The 20,888-nt window shown below is 41.2% G+C and overlaps 1 protein-coding gene across 1 annotated transcript; it reads right to left on the bottom strand.

The window, feature by feature from the left end:
* Positions 1-510: 510 nt before the first annotated feature.
* Positions 511-20,754, bottom strand: gas2a (growth arrest-specific 2a). Its single transcript, XM_084363329.1, has 8 exons — positions 20,263-20,754; positions 15,915-16,076; positions 13,111-13,241; positions 8,469-8,610; positions 7,217-7,280; positions 6,864-7,122; positions 6,611-6,718; positions 511-2,038 (listed from the first exon to the last, which is right to left on the bottom strand). Exons 2-8 carry the CDS (start codon positions 16,057-16,059, stop codon positions 1,826-1,828), a joined length of 1,062 nt encoding a protein of 353 aa, XP_084219455.1. The 5' UTR covers positions 16,060-16,076; positions 20,263-20,754; the 3' UTR covers positions 511-1,825.
* Positions 20,755-20,888: the final 134 nt, after the last annotated feature.

The following is a 20,888-nucleotide window of genomic DNA, read 5'->3' as shown; positions in this document are numbered from 1 at the left end:
AACATTCCCCCGGTGCTACGAACCAGTCAGTACTGCTAGCTGCACGGCTAATTGAGCTAACTAGCTAACAGCAGCTAGCCAGTTGGCAGCAGTTAACTTTCTCTGCTGATATACTGTCTCCTATTTGTTTTGAGTAGGACGATTGTTACGTATTGCACCTTTTTAAGGTTTGGGCTTTTGTTCTGAAAACTTACCCAGTCTTTTAAATATATACAAAGTAGATATTTCAAAAATTATTTTCAAAAGGTTTGAGAATTTATTGAAAATTTACATCTAAAAACAGAAATTGGACATACGTGCTTTGCATAGCCAGTGATCTTATACCATCCCACATTCATTTCCAGGGGAAAAGTAGAACAGTTGTACAAATTAATACACTGAATCAAGAGATGAATTATATCTAGTAAGTGTCAGAATCTAAACCTTTGAAAAAGAGATTATCCATCAAAGTTTCAACGATTGCACTACCTCCAGAGGTCAGTAACATACAACAAATTATAGAGCCTCGACTGAGTAAATCTGCTGTATTAACAATCAAACATCAACTACATGCTGCATACAGGTGATTGTCCAGGAATGATACAAAATAGGAGCTATCACAATAATGACTAATTATGAACAATGGCAAAAGTATAAAAATGCACTGCATGGAGTAGTTATTCAACCTGTAAACACTAAGCATTGCTTTATTAGCCTAATAAAAAATAAGAAGAAAAAAGCTGTAACATTTTATCACCCATGTTTGGTTTGTATGAGAGATTTGGCAGGATTTATAGGAACTATAACTATAATAAAATGGAGAATCATTTATAGATTTGGTAAATTACATTTCTTTGGACTAAGATTTCCACTTATTCTTCTAATGTCATAGTTGAGTGCGATGCCAACTACGACCACACGTGTATTCAATGTAGGCTGCTTTATCACATTTAGGATAATAATATCAGCCTAATGGCAAATAAACAGCGGAAGGGACAATACATTGCAGAAATAGGAGTTTACACATACATCCAAACCAAAAAGGGCGGGTCGAAAGTGAGCAAAACATGAAACAAAAAAAAACGTCTTGCACACTGCGAGGTTCCAATATCTCTTATTCACTGCACCAAAGCAGTGATGCTCCGAAAAAACACCGCTCTCCATCGGAGTCGAGTGCCGCTCGAGGCGTGACTACTTTGCTGCATTAAATAAGTGGATATTGTAACTCTGCAGCGTGTGAGCCATTTTGTTTCATGCCTTCGTAAAAAAAATATCTTCTTGCTTTCTCCTATTTCACATGCCAGGTTCTCAAGAATATTGGCTTCCTAAGTGTCCTGAAACCTCCACCACTTACATCATGTCATTCAGAAAAAGGTTGTGTTTTCAGCACCTACAACAAATGCAGCCAGTACCATACACAGCAAGTACCACAGGCCTGGTTGATTATATCAAAGGAGCACATGTGCCTAAACCTGTAAAGATTCTACCTACTCTAAGTGATATATTGCTTAAAATACAATTAGTAATTAAAAAAAAACAATGTACAGCTTCACTTTTACCCAGGTAACTCATTATATTGTAAAAAATTCAAAGCTGGTCGGGGCTTCTTCTGTAAAACTAAATAAAACACATTGTTAAAGGCCCACAAGTGTGATTCAAGGCTTTATCTGCTGACAAACATCCATTTGACTGAATTGACAGAAAACAAAGCCAAAGCATCACTACTACACAAGTGTGCTGCATGAGAACAGGGATATGTTACACAGCCACATCCGTTAGGCAGTAAACAACGGCAATAAGTCACCCTCCTTCAAGTTTATTAATGCCACTTTCCAGTCTTGTGTCCTCACTTTTTGCTGCGGTAGTGGGCTGGCACCACCAGGTAGCTGTCAGGGGTGAGGTCCTTGATGTTGGGAGACTTGCTGCTGCTGACGGGCGACGTCTTTCCCTCCACCCGGGAGATTTGGAGCATGCGGCAGGGGTCGTGTTTCAGCAGGTAGCTCTCAAAGGTCTCCCAGCCTCCACCAACACGCACCATCACGTGCTTGTTGTGCAGCATCTGCAGAGAGGAATAGGATTATAGTGTCACTTGTGATGTTGGTGTGTCAAAGCGGAGTCCTTGCTTCTATAGGACTAATGTCATTTCACTGATTGAGGCTTGAGTTGAATGAACACTTAAGCTTGGCTTTGATGTATAAGGCTGTTGATGGATGTTGGGGGGCCTCGGACCGGTTGATGTCCCTGGAGGGACGCTTTCTCCAGCTCTCAGCAGCCTAATGCCATTTGACCAGGCTACATTCAAATACAGAATAATTGAGTGTTTGATTTGATTACATAATAAAGAAGACAAACGGTCCACAGTAGGGCTGGGCAATATATCAATATTAAGTAATTATCATAATAAAAGGCTATTTATCATCTTAGGTTTTGGATATGGTGTGTGTTTTGTCGTTTCCTCATGTTTTAAAGGCTGCGTTACAGCAAAATGATGTAGTTTTCTGAACTTACCACAATATTCTACTTGTTCTAATACTTGCCTTTACCCACTTAGTCATTATATCCAAATTACTGATGATTATTTAAAAATCTCATTAAATTCCTTTGTGGCGTCTGTAAAACTGTTGACAGGACACCTCAAACTGAAAACTCGATCTTTATATCATGAATTTGGATGGACGTTTCATATTTGTAAAATTTTCCCAGAGCTGAGAAAAGCATTTTAAAAATCTGTGCCATCATCACAATGTAAAGTCTATGGGCTCACGGGCGGGGCCAGTGGGAGAAGCTCTGCTGCACATATTCAATTCAACTGAATTCTGTGGCAATACATCCAATATTTGTTGAGATATTTCACTCAAAACCACATATGCAAACCTTAACCAAAAATTGAGGGCATTTCCAAAGTCATTAGTATTCAACCTCAGGAAACCATGAATGTCTGTACTAAGTTTTGTGCCAATCTATCTTTGTAGATGCTAAAATATTTCACTGTATAAGTGAAAGCTCTGACCTGGTGGTGCCGCTATGAGAAAAATCAGAAGATCGCCAGAATCAGTAGGATTTATCCTTTGGGGATCATGAATGTCTGAACAAAACTTCATGGTAGTCCATCGAAATAGCTGTTGGAATATTTTAGTCTTGACCAAAAAGGTTGACTGACAGACAGGCAGACAGACATTGCCATCCCTTGAGCCAGGCCGCTAGCATGGCAAACAAAAAAAAAAAAAAAAAAAAAGAAAGCTATTGAATCAATAAAATAACCCTAAATGCTTTGCTTAACCAATGATTTATATGCAGTGTTTCTTTCATTGTTTGGTCTGAACCATTTGCGTCAAAAAGATACCACCTGCCACATCAGGGCACATTCTCAAGGTTGGGTACCATGGCAACATCGGCCATTATAATAAGCAGTAGAAGAAGGAATTAAAGGCTCTGATATATTGCATGCTCAGACACTCACATTTCCCAGAGGCTATGGGCACAAAACATGTCTGCCTCCATGGAGCCATATCACCTCCCACCTCATTAACATGCCATTACACCACCAGTAAAACAAGCTTGTTTACTGAAGGCCCCTCTAAGAAGGAATTAAGTAGTTGTTGTTGTTAAGATTAGGATGCTTTGTTTGTCTTTAAGACCACAAACAATAGGAGAATGACTCAGACCAATACCAAACTAAATCGTTTGATAAAAAGGGTAAACTACCTCATGAGATTGTCACCTCAGTCCAGCCAGATATGAGGCCTCCTGCCCTCCAGCAGCATAACATCCAACATTTATAAGCCTCTTAGAAGAATCAATCAGGAGGGCACTGGCGGGGCACTGCTTCCAATCACCAGCGCCAAACCCTCAGGCTTTGTGACTGTGGATTTAATGGACTTGTGTGACGCAGAGGGCTTTCAATCATGCTGCTTTGGGACAAGACCCTTGTTGAAGCCCGTTCCCTCCTCAGCGGTCCAGAGAAGGACAGGGGCCCGGGGCTGATCTGGGACAGCACTTCTCACAAACACTGTGATGTTACTCTGCCCCCTTGTTGAGGCTACAGCCACCTCATTTTTTCCAGGAGCTGAGAAGGTCAGACTCTCAGGCATGTCATGATAATTGTGGCGTAGACCCATATATGTGCTGCATGCCACTGTTGTCCTCACTCCACGGCTGCATACAGACAGACTGTATTCATGCCTTTTCAGTGGAAGCAGCTGCTGGGGGGTAAAACCATCCGAGGAATTTTAATTAAAGCATTTGACTGTGAAGAGTGCAGGCTGAGAGACAAAGGAGCAGAGGTTTAACACTTGCTGTGGCCTGATCAGATGATGTATCTCACTCGATTACACATGATAATAAACATGCAATTTCTGTGTGTGTACAACATCTAGTGCATGTCTGTTGATCTCCCTGAATGTTCTCCTTTTAAAGGGTTTTTTGGAGGATATTGTGTTTTAACTGAATCAAGAGGCTTTCATTTTTTTCCACTTTTACTGATATTTTGCTTTTCTTTTTACTTTGCAATGCACTGTTTAGGAAATGTTCTTGCATGTAAGGTGGAATTTAGAGGGAGACCCATAGACCATATTCACACAGCAGCCATTTTCTCCTGAGGCATGCACAGAGTGGGAAGCTTAAATGCCGGGATAATGTGATGCTGCTGTTTTCTAGGTTGCAAGACGTATAAACATAGGTTAATTGTTATCATTTCACCACTTCTCGATGATGGATAGTGAAAATCCAGAGGGATCAGACGATATATTTGATAACTAATTAGCTAACTAGTTAGTATTCAACCACTTCCTAGCTGCCATTTGATAAGCCTACATCCAGTAGGCTATACGTTTTAATTACAGGGCGAAAATAAATAGGAAGATTGCAACCTTGAATACAGCAGAATGACATTTGAGCTTCCCACGCTGAGCGTGACATCAGAGGAAAATGGCCGCCATGTTAATACAGTCTTGGGTAAAAAACAGCTGTAAAGCAATTCAAATGTTAAGTTATGTATTCATTAAGAGAGGAGGGAAAAACTGGTCAATATATACTATATTATATTATATTATATTATATTATATTATATTATATTATATTATGAATGTGAATGTATTAAATAAAATTGACATGTAAGGTAAGGCACGTGAGCTTCTCACAATTCGTCCTTGGTTGCTCAGCAACACAATAAAGATTGAGGAGGCATCAGATGATGATAAATATTCAGATTTATGTTGTTTTGTTGTTAGTCTTGTTCTAGCTGTAAATTACACTCTCATTGTCCTCACAAATATTTCAAAAGCGCCTTGTTCATCCTAACCTGACGCTGACTGACATTTGATTTGGTTGAGATTTGACATTAGCAGTTGCAATATAACAGGCTGACAGCAGAGGACACCCAAGAGTAAACTGTCTTCTGAAGGTCCTCTCTTCCTGAACGTACTGCCGGCATGAATCACATCCTTCGAGGTGTGAATCCTGGTTGTGGGTTGCCAAGTAACCAGGATCCCCAGGGGACCAATGCTACTTCTTTAATCTGTGTTAGCCTCCATTTGTCTGTCTCCAGTAGAGAAACTACTAATCAGAGAAAGTCAAATAACATTTCCTGCACTGATAGATTCAATGTTATTATAAGATGTGATTCATGCAGAGGCCAGTATTGAGTAATGTAGTTGAGTAAAATATTTTCCAGGTGATAACTTGGTCAACAGATCATATGGAAATGTGTGGATGTTATTTTCCTAACACATTATGTTTGGCTGAAGACGGACATTGTCAGAATACCATTCGCAGTAAATGAGACCTCACAGCAAAGGCGGGCTCTCCAGACACAATAGGTTACTTTCATCCCAAACCCAGCCCCGAGAATCAACATACAGCCATATGCTGCGAGAATGAACAGAGGTTTGACCTTATTGTCACTGATTTAAAAATTAATAGAATGGATGAAAGTGTATCAGCAAAAATATGAAGTTGTGTCATTTTTATGAGGTTTTCTCTGTTCATGTGTTATAAAATATATCAACCCAATAAAAGTCAATTAACTTTGATATATTTTTGCCTGCAATTCAGTTTATATACTGTATACTGGTGCTTTGCATGATTATTACCCAGTTTGTACTCTTACTTTACTACATTTGAGTGGAAAATACTGTACTTTTAACTCTTAACTAATAATTTGATGCATACTTGGACAATAAGCTAGCAAATAGTACACAGATACTGTAGTATAAAGTATTCAGTGGTGGAACAAGTATTCATATTTTTTACTTAAATAAAAGTTGCTAACATTTGAATACTGCATTACAAGTAAAGGTTCTATATCTGTCAAATAAATTAATAAAAAGAACTATAATAGCCTCTGAAATGAAGTGAAGCACATATAGAATAAAAACAGAGATACTCAGGCAAGTACAAAGTTCAATATTGAACTTAAGTACAGTTACAGTACACCTGGACATCCCTCAACAACAATAAACTGCTTGTATGTAAATCAGTAATACAACACTAAGACAACTTTTATTCTGCATTGAAAATATTTCCACTGTGGTATCTTTATGTTTAACCCCATGAAGTATTTCAATACATTTTCCACCACTGTTCAAACTTTCCAACAGATGCATACATCTAAATCTTACTGAAATAAACTCACCCGGATAAAAAGCATCTTCTCCCCAACGCGGTAACGACCCTGTGACTGTCTCTCTACGCAGAATTTATTCGGACATCTGCAGGGGGGGTCATCAGCGATGTGTCTTACCTGTAACACACACACACACACACACACACACACACACACACACACACACACACACACACACACAGACAAAGATAAATATGTCACAGATTTCCACCCTCGTGTCAAAAGTCGACGCAACTTCAGAGGTAAACTGCTGCTAACTTACAGCATCATCCAAAAGCTTCCCTGTACTTTTCTTGCTGGAAGTGACTTTGGTAGGAGTCGGAGACGGGGAAGGAGACGGGGCAGGAGACGGGGCAGGAGATGGAGCAGGAGACGGGGAAGGAGACGGGGCAGGAGATATGGAAGGAGATGGAGGGAGGGGCTGGGCTGGAGATACAGGTGAGAGGGGTGGTAGAGGTGCTTTCTCTTCTTGTTCAATCTCTTTCTCCAGTTTAATAAGGCCAGGAGGCTCCACATTGTACCTAGACCAAAGGAAACAAGATAAATAAGAATAGAATTAAGAGAGTATTTGCTAAACAATCCCAAGAAGGAAATGGTAAAATAGCTAGACCTTACCTTGAGGCTATCCGTCCCAACTCTAAAAGACAAAGGCACACTTCTCTTGGCTGCTTATGAAGAACTGCAGAAAGAGATCAGGTTTTAGCATTGTGTAATTACAGCATATAGACATTGTACATATGGTAAAAGATGATAAAGTGATGATGGGTGGCTGTGTGATGGTAAGTGGCACACAAAAATGAGCTTCATGCATTCAAATGTTCCTCTCCTCTGCAGTCCACATAAAATGAAAAGGAGCGTTGTTCAGAAAGGCTTCAGGTGTTTGTTTTAACCTCAGACTATATGATCAGACGGTGAGGGTGGATGCAAGATGTACGTTACATGTGACACACCAGACCATGCATTATAGACAAAATATCCACTGCATGATAGCAAACCTTGTTTTGTTACATCTACTGCTGAACTGATAAATCCATCCAGAGAAAGACAGACAGAAAGAAAGAAGACAGGTGTCAGTGTTTTTAGATCACAATTACATGTCTGCTTCATGTGACAGTGCAGTGTTGATAGATAACTCTGTGTGTAACTCGGCCTTCAGAAATGATTTGCATAGTTCAAATTGCTTCGCGATGGTCCACCAGCCATTAGTCAGAAATTACAGGAATGTATGAATATTCTCGGTATCTCTGTCACTCTCGGGGTCACATACTGAACATCTGATTGTAAGGACCGCATTTCAGTCCAGACATATCTGAACTGTGAGCATATTTCAGTGACATAACACGCAAAAAAATGCTTGCAATAGATAGCGAGACTTAGATGAAACCCTGAGTGAGAAAGAGGAAGAGAAAATGTCCCTACTCGGGGCTGAGGAAAACATTTGCATAGCGTTGGCCTACTTTCTCCCTAACTCACACCCTTCTGTCTGTGCTCCCTTTGTCTTACTTCAGACATTTCGTGCATGAGCATATTATTCGAGATGCACGCGTCCTTGTGGTCAGGTAGAGCTGCTCCCATCACAGTGCTCCCAGCAGACTGCTGCTGCCCATGTGAGCTTTGTGTGCATGTCAAAGGAGTTGAATCAGAGCCTGGAGATGTGAGTCCTCTGAGCTTCAAAGGGAAAGAAGAGGGAAGCAGCCCAACCTGCGTGATCGCTCTACCTGCACAAACACGCCATTCACAGGAGATAGAAATCTGAGTCCAATGCCCCGGCAGTGCCAGGGACAGCCAAAGCCCAATGAGGACACTGGAGCCTGTGTGTCCTTTTGTGATTTTCTAGCGGTCTGATGCAGAAAAAGAGTTCACTCACCTAAATCCTCCGACTCAAACAGACATGTTTCTCCAACTCCAACCTTACGACACCAGGCCAGGAAGTTGGCTGTGTTGTCCCGTGCAAAAAAGGAGCCGGAGGGAGCGCTCTGCCGACATGGTATCCTCCGATTGGGAATATTCTGCCAGAGACAGAGAGGTTAACAAGATGTCTTCATGTACGCTAGGATGAAGAATATCCCCCAAATTCATTGATGAACAGCACGTCAACAGTGAGCTGAACATGAATTTTTACTTTGTGTTTGACAAAGAGAAAACAAATGTCATGCAGGCTGATTTGTGCAGCCCAACCCCCAGAATTTCCATCAAAACACAGAGCCACACACTCTTTATCTACACTGATTTCTTCTCCATCTGTCAAGGATCTGGTTTCAGCTCAGAATCAGGGGCCTTTTCCATACAGATCAATATGGGAGATGGCGGTTCAGAAAACCGGGGCTACTTTACCAGGCCTTCTATGATTCGGGATCAAATGACATGCTTATGGGTTTCAGCCCCCACACGGTCTGTTCAGGGAGATTTATGCGCCTTGCTGTGGTTTTATACAGGATATGTGCGTCTGTGCTATGAGAAAGGTGCAGTGAGCTCATGCTGGAAATATGCAGGCTTTTGTGGGTATTTTTCTTTTCTTTCCAGGCTCTCCTTTTGACTTTTCTGGGATCCTTTTCTTTTGTTGAATCACTTTGCATTCCTGAGGAAATAATGTCCACCACACATTGCAGCTAACGATCAGAACGGCGTGTTATTACTTCTGAGGTGGCTAACTGAATAAAATGCATATTTAATAATAATAAGGATAAGTACTTTGCTTAAAATGACTATGAACTTGATGATTTAAGTAGACCTGCTGCATATTCTCAATGCAACTACCATCAAAGCTGTGCATGCGCACTAAAGGCATAGTTCAACATTTGTTGATGAGATAATCATGTCCAGCAGCCAGTTAGCTTTGCTTAGCATAAAGACCGGAAACAGAGCAAACAGCTAACCTGGCTTTGATCAGCAGTTAAAAAATTGACCTTCCAGCACCTCTAAAGCTTCAGGGGTAATGAGTAGGGATAGGATGGTTAAAGAGTTGAACGTGGATTGGGATAAAAGACACTCACAATAAGTTGATTGTTGTGAATTTTCATTATCGGGATAATCGTCAATCAAGATAATTGTGAATATCCTCACAAAACCTTTAAATTTATGATTACTTATCTAAGATTCTTTGATTGATTGTTTTTGACTAAAAAAGACGTGTCCTATCTGTGATGGTTAAAGTGATTCCAGTATGTCTAAGTGTAATTTTATTATTAATACTTTTATTTTGTTAGTTTATATTGGTCAGGATAATCATTAATATCGTCCAATGCTTAGTTATGAGTAAAACTATTCTGAATGCAGTAACTTCCTGGAGTCTCTGCTGTTTGCCTGTCAACTACTCCCAAACAAGAAATACTAGTTGACTCAAAATTTACTTTGCAAGGCAGCTGGATTTGTAAGATGTCGTGATCATGTGATCAAGAGAACAGTGGCTCTTTTAAGTGGTCGCGGTGAAAGAGGAAGAGTAAGTGCAAAGAAAAGGATTCAATCCTTTCTTGGTGGAAATATATTTTCCCTCTTATTCCGACTGACATAGGCAAGAGTTTTGATCAGAGTCTATCAACAGGCTCCACTGGTAGAAGTGCTCTCCTACTGTTGATCTGATTGCGGTTAGCCTGTGATAGACAGTGATACCCAGACTGTTTGTCTGATTAACTGCCAAGTATTTTTGAAAGTTCCTGCGCTTGTCCAAACAGTTTCCAAGAAAGACATCCCAGATGGTTCCCTGCAACAAACCATCTGGCACGTCAGGTTATCGTAAGAATGGCCAATTTTTGTTTTTAAACCACATTTACGTCCAAGATTGACATTTGTAGCATATCACGTTCACATTATATGCTTATTAGATTACTTTTGAGTCACACCAATGGGGATATTTCCAGCTGTCTTTAGGGCGAACAGGTATTTTGAGCCAAAACATGATGTTTTCCTCACCCTAACCAAGTGTTATTATGCCTACACTGAAGCAGCGAGAAGAGAGGGAAGAGAAATAGAATAAACGTAAAGTTCCAACATCATGAAACGTTCAGTTTGAACTTTTCTTTGGTTTTGCAGAAACGTTCTTGGTAACTTTTATTCTGGCCTTTAGGTTTGATGTTTTTTTTGTCAAGATTAAACAAAAAGCAGTCTTTATTAGCTTTAAAGGTGCTGTAGGAAGTCTCCTTTGGACAGAGCCAGGCTAGCTGCTTTCCCGTTTCCAGTTTTTGTGCTACGCTAAGCTAACCAGGTGCTGTCTGTAGCTTCAGATTTCAAGGACAGATATGGGAGTGGTACTGTATCAATCATCTACCAGAAAGCCAATAAGCATATTAGTCCTTAGTTAGATATGGTGGTGGTATTGAACTTATCACATGGTGGTGATAAGACAAGAAAGAAATATCCTCTTCACTCATCTGCAGTTGATATTGATTGATGTAAACACGTGGGAAGACAGCATCTGCAAATGGATTCATCATTTCGCTCTGCTGGAATCACTTAGTAAAAAACCCACACGCCAACTTATAATGACGCTTCAAAGCAGATGGAAGTTCTCTTTAAAGTGGTAACATGTATCTGTGATCAGTGACAGCTTATAAAACGCCTTGATAAGCTGCTAACGCAACAATTGTTTTACATGAATCATAAGCTCAACATGACACAAGATGAGGTGCAGAGTATCAGGCGTGGTTGATTAATCTTTCATGGCTGGTCGAACTAAAAGCTCTTAATTGGAGCGGTGAGGAGCTATAATGTGGACAAACCGCAATAAATCATGCTCGCTATAAAAGATCATAATGCAACTTTGTTTGATGTCACAGCCTGAGTTAGGGCAGACCTCTATCTGACTCAGGACTCCTCAGCTGTGTCTCTCTACGATCAATAAGCTCCTCTATTTCAGTGGCTGCTCCGCCGTCCCACGGTCACTGACCTCAAGTATTTCCTCACATCTGCGCTGCTGCACTCACACTGAGATCAGGAGACCCACCGTCATCAGCACAGTAATGCCTCAGTGCAAACATCAACAACTCTCACTGAAGAGCCAACAAAAGAGTCTTTTGCTGCGTCTCGTCTTGACCGAAACATTCCCTAATGACTGTCTCCCTCTGTCAGGAACACGTAATCCCGCTGAGCACCAGACGTTTGTTCAATGTGTAAGTAAGTAAGTAAAGATCGAAAAAATTGCACTTACGAAGCCAAATTTTATTTTGAAGGCCAGTCAAGGAAAATTAGCTCAATACTTTATGATGTTTTCATGGGAAAAAAGACAAATATTTTCATTTTTTTCTTGCCAGTCATATGCTGAAGACATCAAACCTTCTTGCATTAGCTCTGAAACTGATACTATGAAAGGATTTGCACCCCAATCGGTTTGTTTTCTTGAGCACTGACCCAGTAAAATACACGAATGCGCTGATTGCTTGGGTTAAATTACAACAACTTGCAGGGTTACCCTTTAATCTTACACAATTCATTAAACCCTCACTCAAGGCTCACTAGAAATGAACATTTAATCGTAGTTCTGCCAATTCTCACAGGGGATGTGGGGCCCCATCAGTTAATGTGTCCTTGCCAGCCTTTATTTTTTCTTTTTTGGCCCTGCTGAAGGCTGCAGACCCCATCCCCCATCAACCATCCCACCCTTTGTGTGCTGCTTTTTCTGAAATTGTGGAGCTCCTTGCAAAGTTGGGATTCATGGTCGCTGCTGAGTGGGGGGGACATCATATTTGATGTTATTTAGTGTCTTTCTGTCATTTCTATTTCTCTCCAAAGGTTATGATAAGAGATGGGAGGGATTTTACAGTTGTAGCTTTTATTGATATTATTGAGAGAAACCTAATATCAGGGTGTAGCTCTCACAGAGAGTCAATGAAACATCATTATCTTTGTCTTCAAGCAGTCTGGTCTTCATAAATTATACAGAAAACAGAATTCAAGGGATCTTGAAAAGAAATTTACATGTATTAATCACTTTTCATTGGCCATATATGAGCAGATTTTCCTTGACGTGAAAAATGAAACCATCGTCGTCTCTCAGTTGCCTATATGAGCCTGCAGATGGTTTGTTTACATTTTTTAATCCTCCCAGACTGTGGGTTTCTTTATAAAGGACTAAGGTCAGATTTTCTCAGTGTCTCAGTGCCTCTCTCCTCTCCGCTCATAGGGCGCAACAGTAGCCAACGTTGGTTTAGAAATGGAGTCCTCCAACGTAAACAAACGACCAGCTTCAGGCACAAAACAGAAGCTCCACGGAGCCCCTTTAACGTGGTAATACAGAAAACAAATATCAAACATGGCTGTCTGGATTTCACATTCTTTTCTAATCACACAGGAGGAGGATTGTTGAAATAGCTGAGACCATAGTAACTGTCAGTCAAAATGATCTAATAAGATACTGCGTGACTGATGGCTCCTCTCTCAAGATCACTCCTCTGTCAAATCATTCACATACAAAGTCAGACAAGGAACACTTCCAGGTGAGATCTGGCTCCCAGATTAGTGTTTTCGCTGTAATCGTTATCATGCTAGACTACTGTAATCCTCAGGTTACTCGGTACCTTGCTGTTGCCAAGGGCAGGCAGGCCTCCGTTACTTTCCCTGAACTTCTCCTGCAGTGTCTCAGCCAGCTGGCACAACAGGAAGCCATTGTCTAAGCGATCCATGAAGCTCTCAGCGGTGATTTCCAGACCTGACCGAGGGACACATAAAGAAAGAAGAAAATCCAGCAATAAATTCAACATAAAAATGCTCATTTTGGAATATAAATACAGCATAAGGAAATAAAATTTAATCCCCAGCCCTCTTCCAATTGGAGCTGAACTCGGTGCAGTGTTATTGACTCTCAGAAACCGCTTGGCTGATTGAGCTTGGCTTGTGCTGCCGGGTTTAGGCAGCTCTGCATAAGCCAAATGTCCAAATATTACAACATGACTTGGGGGAATCTGGGGGGATTTTCTGGTGCTACACAGAGGAGTGGCAAAGACAGGGTCAGATGGAAAGGGGGCATCTGATTGTGCTCAGTAATGTGTCATTATGCTGCACAGTTGCAGAGATATATTGGTGATCAACATGTGGTGTCCAGTTGACTGACTTCCAGAGGACCATTCCTTCTTAGTTAGATCATTGTGAAATAGGAGGTGGTGGCAGGGGGGTGTCTGTGGAAAGAAACCGGAGAGATTTTTTTAAAATCCCCTTTCTGGTGCTTATAGGAGGAGGGGTCTCAGGCTTCGGCGTTTAATGAGTTCCAAATGTTGTAATTGAGCCCAGAAAAGAGAGATTGAAATCTTGAGAAATACTCAGTGAGCTCCCGTCTCATACACTCAAACTCTCGCTCGCTCCTCGCCGTATGAGGAAAATATATTCCAGAGGGCTCTCAGAGAAATACTGAAACTCGTATACTCAGCCCTATAAATTCCCAACACAACAACAATGTGACTCATCGGTATCGGCAGGCATTCGCCTCCCACTCAATCAGTGGATTCATCGTTACACCGCACCGCTCCTCCTACCTGCAACTGTGAACGCTGCCGAGCATATCGGCGCCTTCTTTCTTGTGTTTGGCTTAAACCAACATGCTGGTTTGATACTGTGTGTTTACTGGGATGATTCTGCTTCTTGTACACCCTTGATCCCTCACCGCAGCGGACCAGCGGTTACTAGTTCAGCTGGTTGCAGTGCAAACACAGAGTCCGCCAGAGATAATAGGGAAGATACTGAGGTTGTTTTAAGTTGGTCACACACAGGAAAAGAAATAAAAAAAGAAAATAATATATGCTTATAAAACACTAGTCAGTGGAGAGTTTTTCTCTCAGAAAGTCAGTGAGCATTTACTTCATTCTTAAACTCTCAGGGAATTTTGAAAATTTTAGTTTTTTTGACAAATACATTTTTATGTCCACACTGTTTGATCACTGTTGACACAGTTAAAGGGGCGATTTGTATGAGAGTTGATTGTTGAGTCTCATTCCCACATTGGGCTGGTGGCCAGCCCGACCTACCAACCCAATGGGCCAGTCTCTGACGACCTGGTAATGAGACTAACAATCAGCTATCTTTCTCCAAAATCCCTTTTTGCAGCTTTAAACCTCCAAATGCCACCTTTTAGAGGAACACGTCAAAGTTAAGTCTCTAAAGGGAAATTGCAGTATTTCTAAACCTGAGCCCTATATTTACACGCTCTGTTGTGTAACTGATTCATACTTACCAGGAGAATTTGATCTACTCAGCTGGCAGCCACGACACAGCTCCATATGCTGCAATGTAATCCTTTGGGGCAACTTCAACCGTCGAAGTTGCGTCTACTAAAAGTGCTTGCTTTTGCCACTGACAGTCTGAGACGTGTCTGTTACGTCATCTACAGAGATAGACCTCTTTGTTAAAAAAAGATAAGATGCATTTTGTTACCAGAAACCCGTCTCATTCAAGAAGTCTTGAAAAAAATTTATCCATGCCTTCGGAAAAAAATTCTGTCTGGAAGCATTCACGGTCGTCTTCCTACAGCAACTCACATGTAGAACCTAGAACGAGACTTGTGGTTCTGGTAACAAAACACAAAGAGGTCCATCACTGTAGGAATCTTTTCCGTAACGTTGTCAGGCACAGAATAACAAACACATTATCTCAGTCAGTCAGTGGCAAAAACAAGCCTGTTTAGTGGACGTCACTTTGACGGTCAAGAATTAAGTTGCGGCCACGCAGCCATGTTGTGGCTTCCAGCTGAAACGATCTACTGGACCAATTCCAAAACTTAGTGTAAATCATTTACACATGAAAAATGTATTTCAAAAATACAATAATTACCACTACTACTGTTTTTAGATACTGAATATACTGTTTCTTCTCGTCCAAATATCCCTGCCGAGTCCATCATGTTTTGACCTGAAACTTAACATTCCTCGTGCACACCCCATTGTCACTTAATTCAAATCAGATCCTCAGAGTGCTCCATGCATTTGTTTTGAGACTGCGGTGTTGAAGACGACTATACGGGGTCATTTATTATACAACAGCAACCTTGCACAAATCTTCTTTAATCTTCTGCTTATTCTCCACCACTGACTGTGCATTATTCAGGAGATGTTAATGACGCCCATTATTCAATTAAGGCAAATCTATGGGAGAGTGTGTGAACATGGAAACACACTTTAAAATAGCTTGTAATGAGGTTCAGATTGATCTCAGTCCGCTGCAGAGGTGTTCACAACAGCAATACCAGTTCAATTAATGTTAAAGGTGAGCACATTTTTCAACGTCAAGGTGTTTCTAGGACAGCGTTTTAAATGAATCAGCAACAGCACCGTGTATTTGTTCTGAGGAAGGTGGGATTACTCGTATGTAGTAATGTGTGTCTGGTGCTGTTTACCGAGAATATTAGTGAGCCACAGGGCCAGGTCTTCCTTCATGGGCAGCAGGCTGGCTTCGTGTCGACTGGCCAGCCACTGGTGATACTGCTGCATGTCTGTGAGGCCGGGGCCACTGGGCTGTTTGGGGCTCAGGGAGCTGCACATGGTTCCCTACTGACGGCCTGAAGTAGGAGAGGAGCAGGAGGAGGAGGAGGAGGAGGAGGAGGAGGTGGAGACACAAAGACAGCACAGATGGTGACACAATGTAAACTTTAAATGTGTGCTGTCTGCAGGATATCAATTATTATAATTTGACTGCATGGCAATTCTCAGGCTACACTTTGGTAACACTTTATAATAACCATCATTAATAAATGGAAAATTTAGAGTTAATTAAACTTTAAGAAAGGAATAAGTCTTTTAAAAAAGGACGTTTTTAACATTTTTGTTTCTAAATGATCATGACAATATTCTCCAGCTGCCAGTCAAGCCCAATATTCCCAACAGGAGTCGCGGAGGATCAAATGAATACACGAGATCTGAGTGCTTTTGTCCTCTAGGCCAGATCCTGGTTTGGTTTACAGTTCACCTGATGACAAGAGATGTTCTCATGGGCACTGACAGCACAGTTCCTGTCCCCCTCTTCACTGGACAACAGACACTATTATACCAGCCAGACTCAGACAGTAGGACTTTTGACACAAACAAAGAGCTCCTTCTGCAATCTGTGATACAGTCTGTCATACAGTCTAAAGCAATCCAATCCACTCGACACTGCAACAGGCCTTACATTACAGCCTGATGGAGAAACTGTGTTCAACATCAATATTCAGAGCGATATTTAACAGCTTCTTATTGCCTGCAGAGTGAAGTCATTGAGTAAATGAGACATTTCTCGCAGTCTTTTCCAATAATGTGCTACAGGGTGCCAAATCCTTCAGTGTATGAGCTGTAATGTCAAAATCATTCAAGTTCCAGTCCAGTGTCACTCCATTAGTGGATTTGCTGCTGAGACAAGTGAGTAATTGACAAAACAACTGGGCACCAGATGTAAGAGCAGACGCAGAACAGCACACATCAACAGCTCTGCAGTTCATATTCACAGCCTGAACGCACAGGAGGTGTGATTACCTCTCCAAACACGGACGTGGAGATGGAGTGTGCAGAAGTCAACTTCAAGGATGAGACATGGCGGCATCACAACGATACTGAGGACCTTTTTACTCAAGGCTTCGTTTTAAGTAATTAATTATTCAAAGAATATGAAGAAATAACTTTGACCATATGTCTAAGACATCTTTTGTATTGTGTTGCTGAGATATCTACGGAAGTTAGCATGCTAACCAGCTAGCCTCTAGCCATTTTATACCTCAAGAGGTGACAGTGGGATAACAAACAACACCAAAACACCCCTGGTGCTCCAAGCTCCCAGTGCAGGCAGAGTCAGCTAATAGGAGTGCTAGCTACACGGCAAGCTGAGCTAACTAGCTAACGGAAGCTATTGTTAGTAGCAGTTAGCGGTTACTCTGGTGATATACTGCTCCCTTTAATGCACCAGATGGTAGTAAATCTGCTGAGATGCACATCTTAAAGGGACAATTCACCTCAAAATCAAAAATACATATTTTTATGCATATTTTAGATATCAGTTGTAGAGATGTCTGCCTTCTTACATTACATTGAACTGTGGGATGTAAACATTCCTTCCTTCTTGGCTGAGCTGTAACATTAACTTAGCGAGCTCGCCTCCCATCCATGAGTAGATGCATGCTTCAATCAATGGTACGATTTAAGGGTGTAGTTGAGGAGTACGAAAATAGTTTCATACATGAAACTGCTCACAACAATGTCTGTGGATTGTCTGAGTAGCCGGAGTCATGATTTCTAGAAAGAGGCAGTGCTGTCAAGTATTTGAAATGTATTATTAAGAGTGACATCTATTCTATTATATTAGAGAGAAGGCCGAAATCTCCCTATCTCCAAAAGTCGGCAACTCACACAAAAACAATCTAGATGGATAAACAGCACTACAGGTAAGAGGTAAAATATATATTTTTATTTGGGGCGAACTGTCCCTTTAACTTTCCTATTGTTTAGAAAACAACATAGATTGGTGATATTCTTTATTGTCAAATTCTTTGTCTGGGTGGCATTAAAGACACTACAGTGGGTTGAACATAGAGCACACAATGAAACAATGAAATATTGTTGCTGCATAGAAAAAGTTTTGCCTCCAGCTCGGACACAAGCGGGAACATCTTACGTTCCCTGCGGTAGGCAAATAGCGACAGGATATTTTATGCAAATCATAAGAAGGGCTCATTCAAACAAGGAAGCAAAACTGCCATCAACAATTTCATAGTCTGTGATGGCTGAAAATGTCCTCCGAATACCGAGGGAGTGCAACACAATGCAAGGAATCTGACCTTTAAAGCTGTGTAACATTTCAAGGTCCCCCTGGAGTTGGCTGTAACCAAATCACACTGTGGTGCAACACTGGACATCAGGACCTTGATGTCCGACCAAGGTCGTCTTATCTTCCCGGGGACAAGAGCTCCGCGTTGCATACACACACTAAACTCTGGAGCTCAGCACTCACACACAGGTGCCACATTCCCATGTGCAGGCTGACAGACAGAACAAGGGCAGTGGGACAACTTCTCATGTCTCACAGGACAAGAGCCATTCATACAACTCCATTTATTTGTGTTATGTGTAAATATACAAATAATGCATAATTTACACATCATCACTGTCCAATGACGACGCAGTACCTTCAAATTTTGTGACTTTGAATTTGTCAGATAAACTGGAGGGTTCTCCTACGTGTTGACTCAGTTCTTCTACTTCTTAAAACACCTGAAATATACATTCTCACCAAGCATTATGGGTTCAAAGTCCTTCTCGACAGCATCATGAATTGACATCACACTGGGTTTCCCCCTCTTTTTCCCAGGACAGAGTCCTAAAGTAACAACCAGCTGGTGTTAAACATACCTGGTTCCTCTCACCACACTGCAGCCTGACCTCTTCAGCTGCAGGCCAAAAACACAGCCAACACCAACACTCTGCAAAAGCTTTGTGTAGCATGTACCATCTGCTGAATTTGCTGATTCATTTAGAGATGACAGTAGATTTATAGCCCAAGAATGCACAGAGACACACAAATATACATTTTCCCATACTGAGAAGCCTCGTGACTTCAGAGAAGTCGTCATAAACTGCCACGGCTGGCTGCAGATCGCTCCAGGAGAGGCATATGGATGGGAATTTCGCCTGCTGAATCACGTCAATTAGAAAGAAAACAAGAGTGGCTCTGTCCTCCTAACCCTCGCCGACCTTCATGCCTTTCTCGTCTACAACAGTAAACTGATCTGGAGGCTGATTTGTCCATTTAAACAAGGGAACTCAGCATGTTTCTACAGCAGATAAGCACTGTGTGTTGTGAGTGAGTGCTGTGTTCAGGTATCATAATGTATCATCAGCTGTGGCCAATAAAGTCTCCAGCAGAAAATACGGGGAAAAAAAGCAGAATATTCTCATTTTACCTCCAATAATTCAAAACATACAAAAAGCCTACAGCACAAAGCTTGTTTATAGATCCACAATATCCAGTGACACCTTGTTTTTGTTAGAGCACCACATGGAGTGTCATAAATCCTGAGCTGCCATATTGTACTGACTTAATACTTCATTATTTGTCAAATCTAATAGGCTGTCTCTGGCCCTCTGTTGTTCAACAATCTGCATTTCACTGTCAGAAAACACTGACTGATAAACTTTTCCCAGTACCATTCAGATCTTTTGGTGCTGTGTCTATTTCAGTGCAATAAAGTGGTTTTGGACTGTGTTGCATTGTGCTATTAAAACACTCGGCAGCACATTTCATTTACAACTGTAATAAGGTTTTAAAAAACTGTCTCCTGCTTTACAACTGTTGCAAATAAAAAATAAAAAAACAGCCACAACAGACATTTCTCCTCTCTGCAAATAGGATCAAGGGAGGACGCCTGATGAGTTATGACTGAAATCCAGCTGAGCCTCCACTAATTAAAACCACTGAAGTGACTGAGAGCTGCAACTGAACAAAACATGTCAGCTAATTAAAGATGCTTTAAATTACACTCAGGATCATTTTTTAAAAAGCAAGCTTTTTAAGAAGTGAGATTTAGTTGAGCCAAAGTTACCAAAGATGACATTATTCTGCAAACAGGAAGCTATTCAGTTCAAGTTATACCCCCAGCCTTAAACAGAGTATGCATAAAGACATTCAAAAGTCTGAAATTCATTTGGCAACAGAAAAATCAGCGACAATTTCTCCCAATAAATAAATAAATAAATAAATAAAAGCTCCTTATCTGTGCTCACCCTGAGGGTTCAGCTCGTTGGTGCGCACCTTCCTCTCACTCGTCCTGTGAGCTGCCGGGTCCCAGTTTTCATGCTTTACACAGCGGCGCACCGACCCACAGGTTAGCCTCCAAAACACTGGAGCAATGTGGACTGGGGAGGTCTACCTCACTGCGCGTTTGCACAGGGATCTGACTGCACACACACATTTACACTCACAGCACGCTGCTGCTGCTGCTGCTGATGATGATGATGATGGGAGGGAAGTTTGATCCTGCTGGCAGTGCCTCCCTCCTCTCTCCTCTTTGTGTTGCCTCAATGTGACATTTCTGGACTGAATTCAGCAGGTCAGCCGCAGAAATTCGACCTTTTGAAAAACTTCGATTTCATGGATTTCTTTTGTTTTTCTTCTCTGTGCCCATGTAATCTGATCCCACTGTCAACTCTACACTTGTGTCTGCTGTGAGTACTACATTTGAATGGTACATGGCAACGCATGACGACCATTATGAAGCAAACTACGAATAACATGTCAGAAATGTATGAAAGTTTTTTTCTCTAATCCTACAAGTAAGACAGGCTTTGTGTTTTTAATTGTACTGACAATATATAATAAAGACAGTTTATGCATAAATATGTATGATAGC

This window comes from Pagrus pagrus (genome assembly GCF_965226575.1).
Source record: "Pagrus pagrus genome assembly, chromosome: 10".
Taxonomy (NCBI): domain Eukaryota; kingdom Metazoa; phylum Chordata; class Actinopteri; order Spariformes; family Sparidae; genus Pagrus; species Pagrus pagrus.
This window is presented reverse-complemented; position numbering and strand designations above follow the sequence as displayed.

What these genes read in the sequence shown, in the direction of transcription:
- gas2a (XM_084363329.1), bottom strand. Translation starts at nt 16,059, where the DNA reads ATGTGCAGCTCCCTGAGCCCCAAACAGCCCAGTGGCCCCGGCCTCACA. An exon ending in GTTTGAGTCGGAGGATTTAG is followed by an intron (nt 7,281 to 8,468) that starts GTGAGTGAACTC and finishes CTCTTTCTGCAG; the next exon opens with TTCTTCATAAGCAGCCAAGA. An exon ending in AGAAGATGCTTTTTATCCGG is followed by an intron (nt 2,039 to 6,610) that starts GTGAGTTTATTT and finishes TCCTCTCTGCAG; the next exon opens with ATGCTGCACAACAAGCACGT.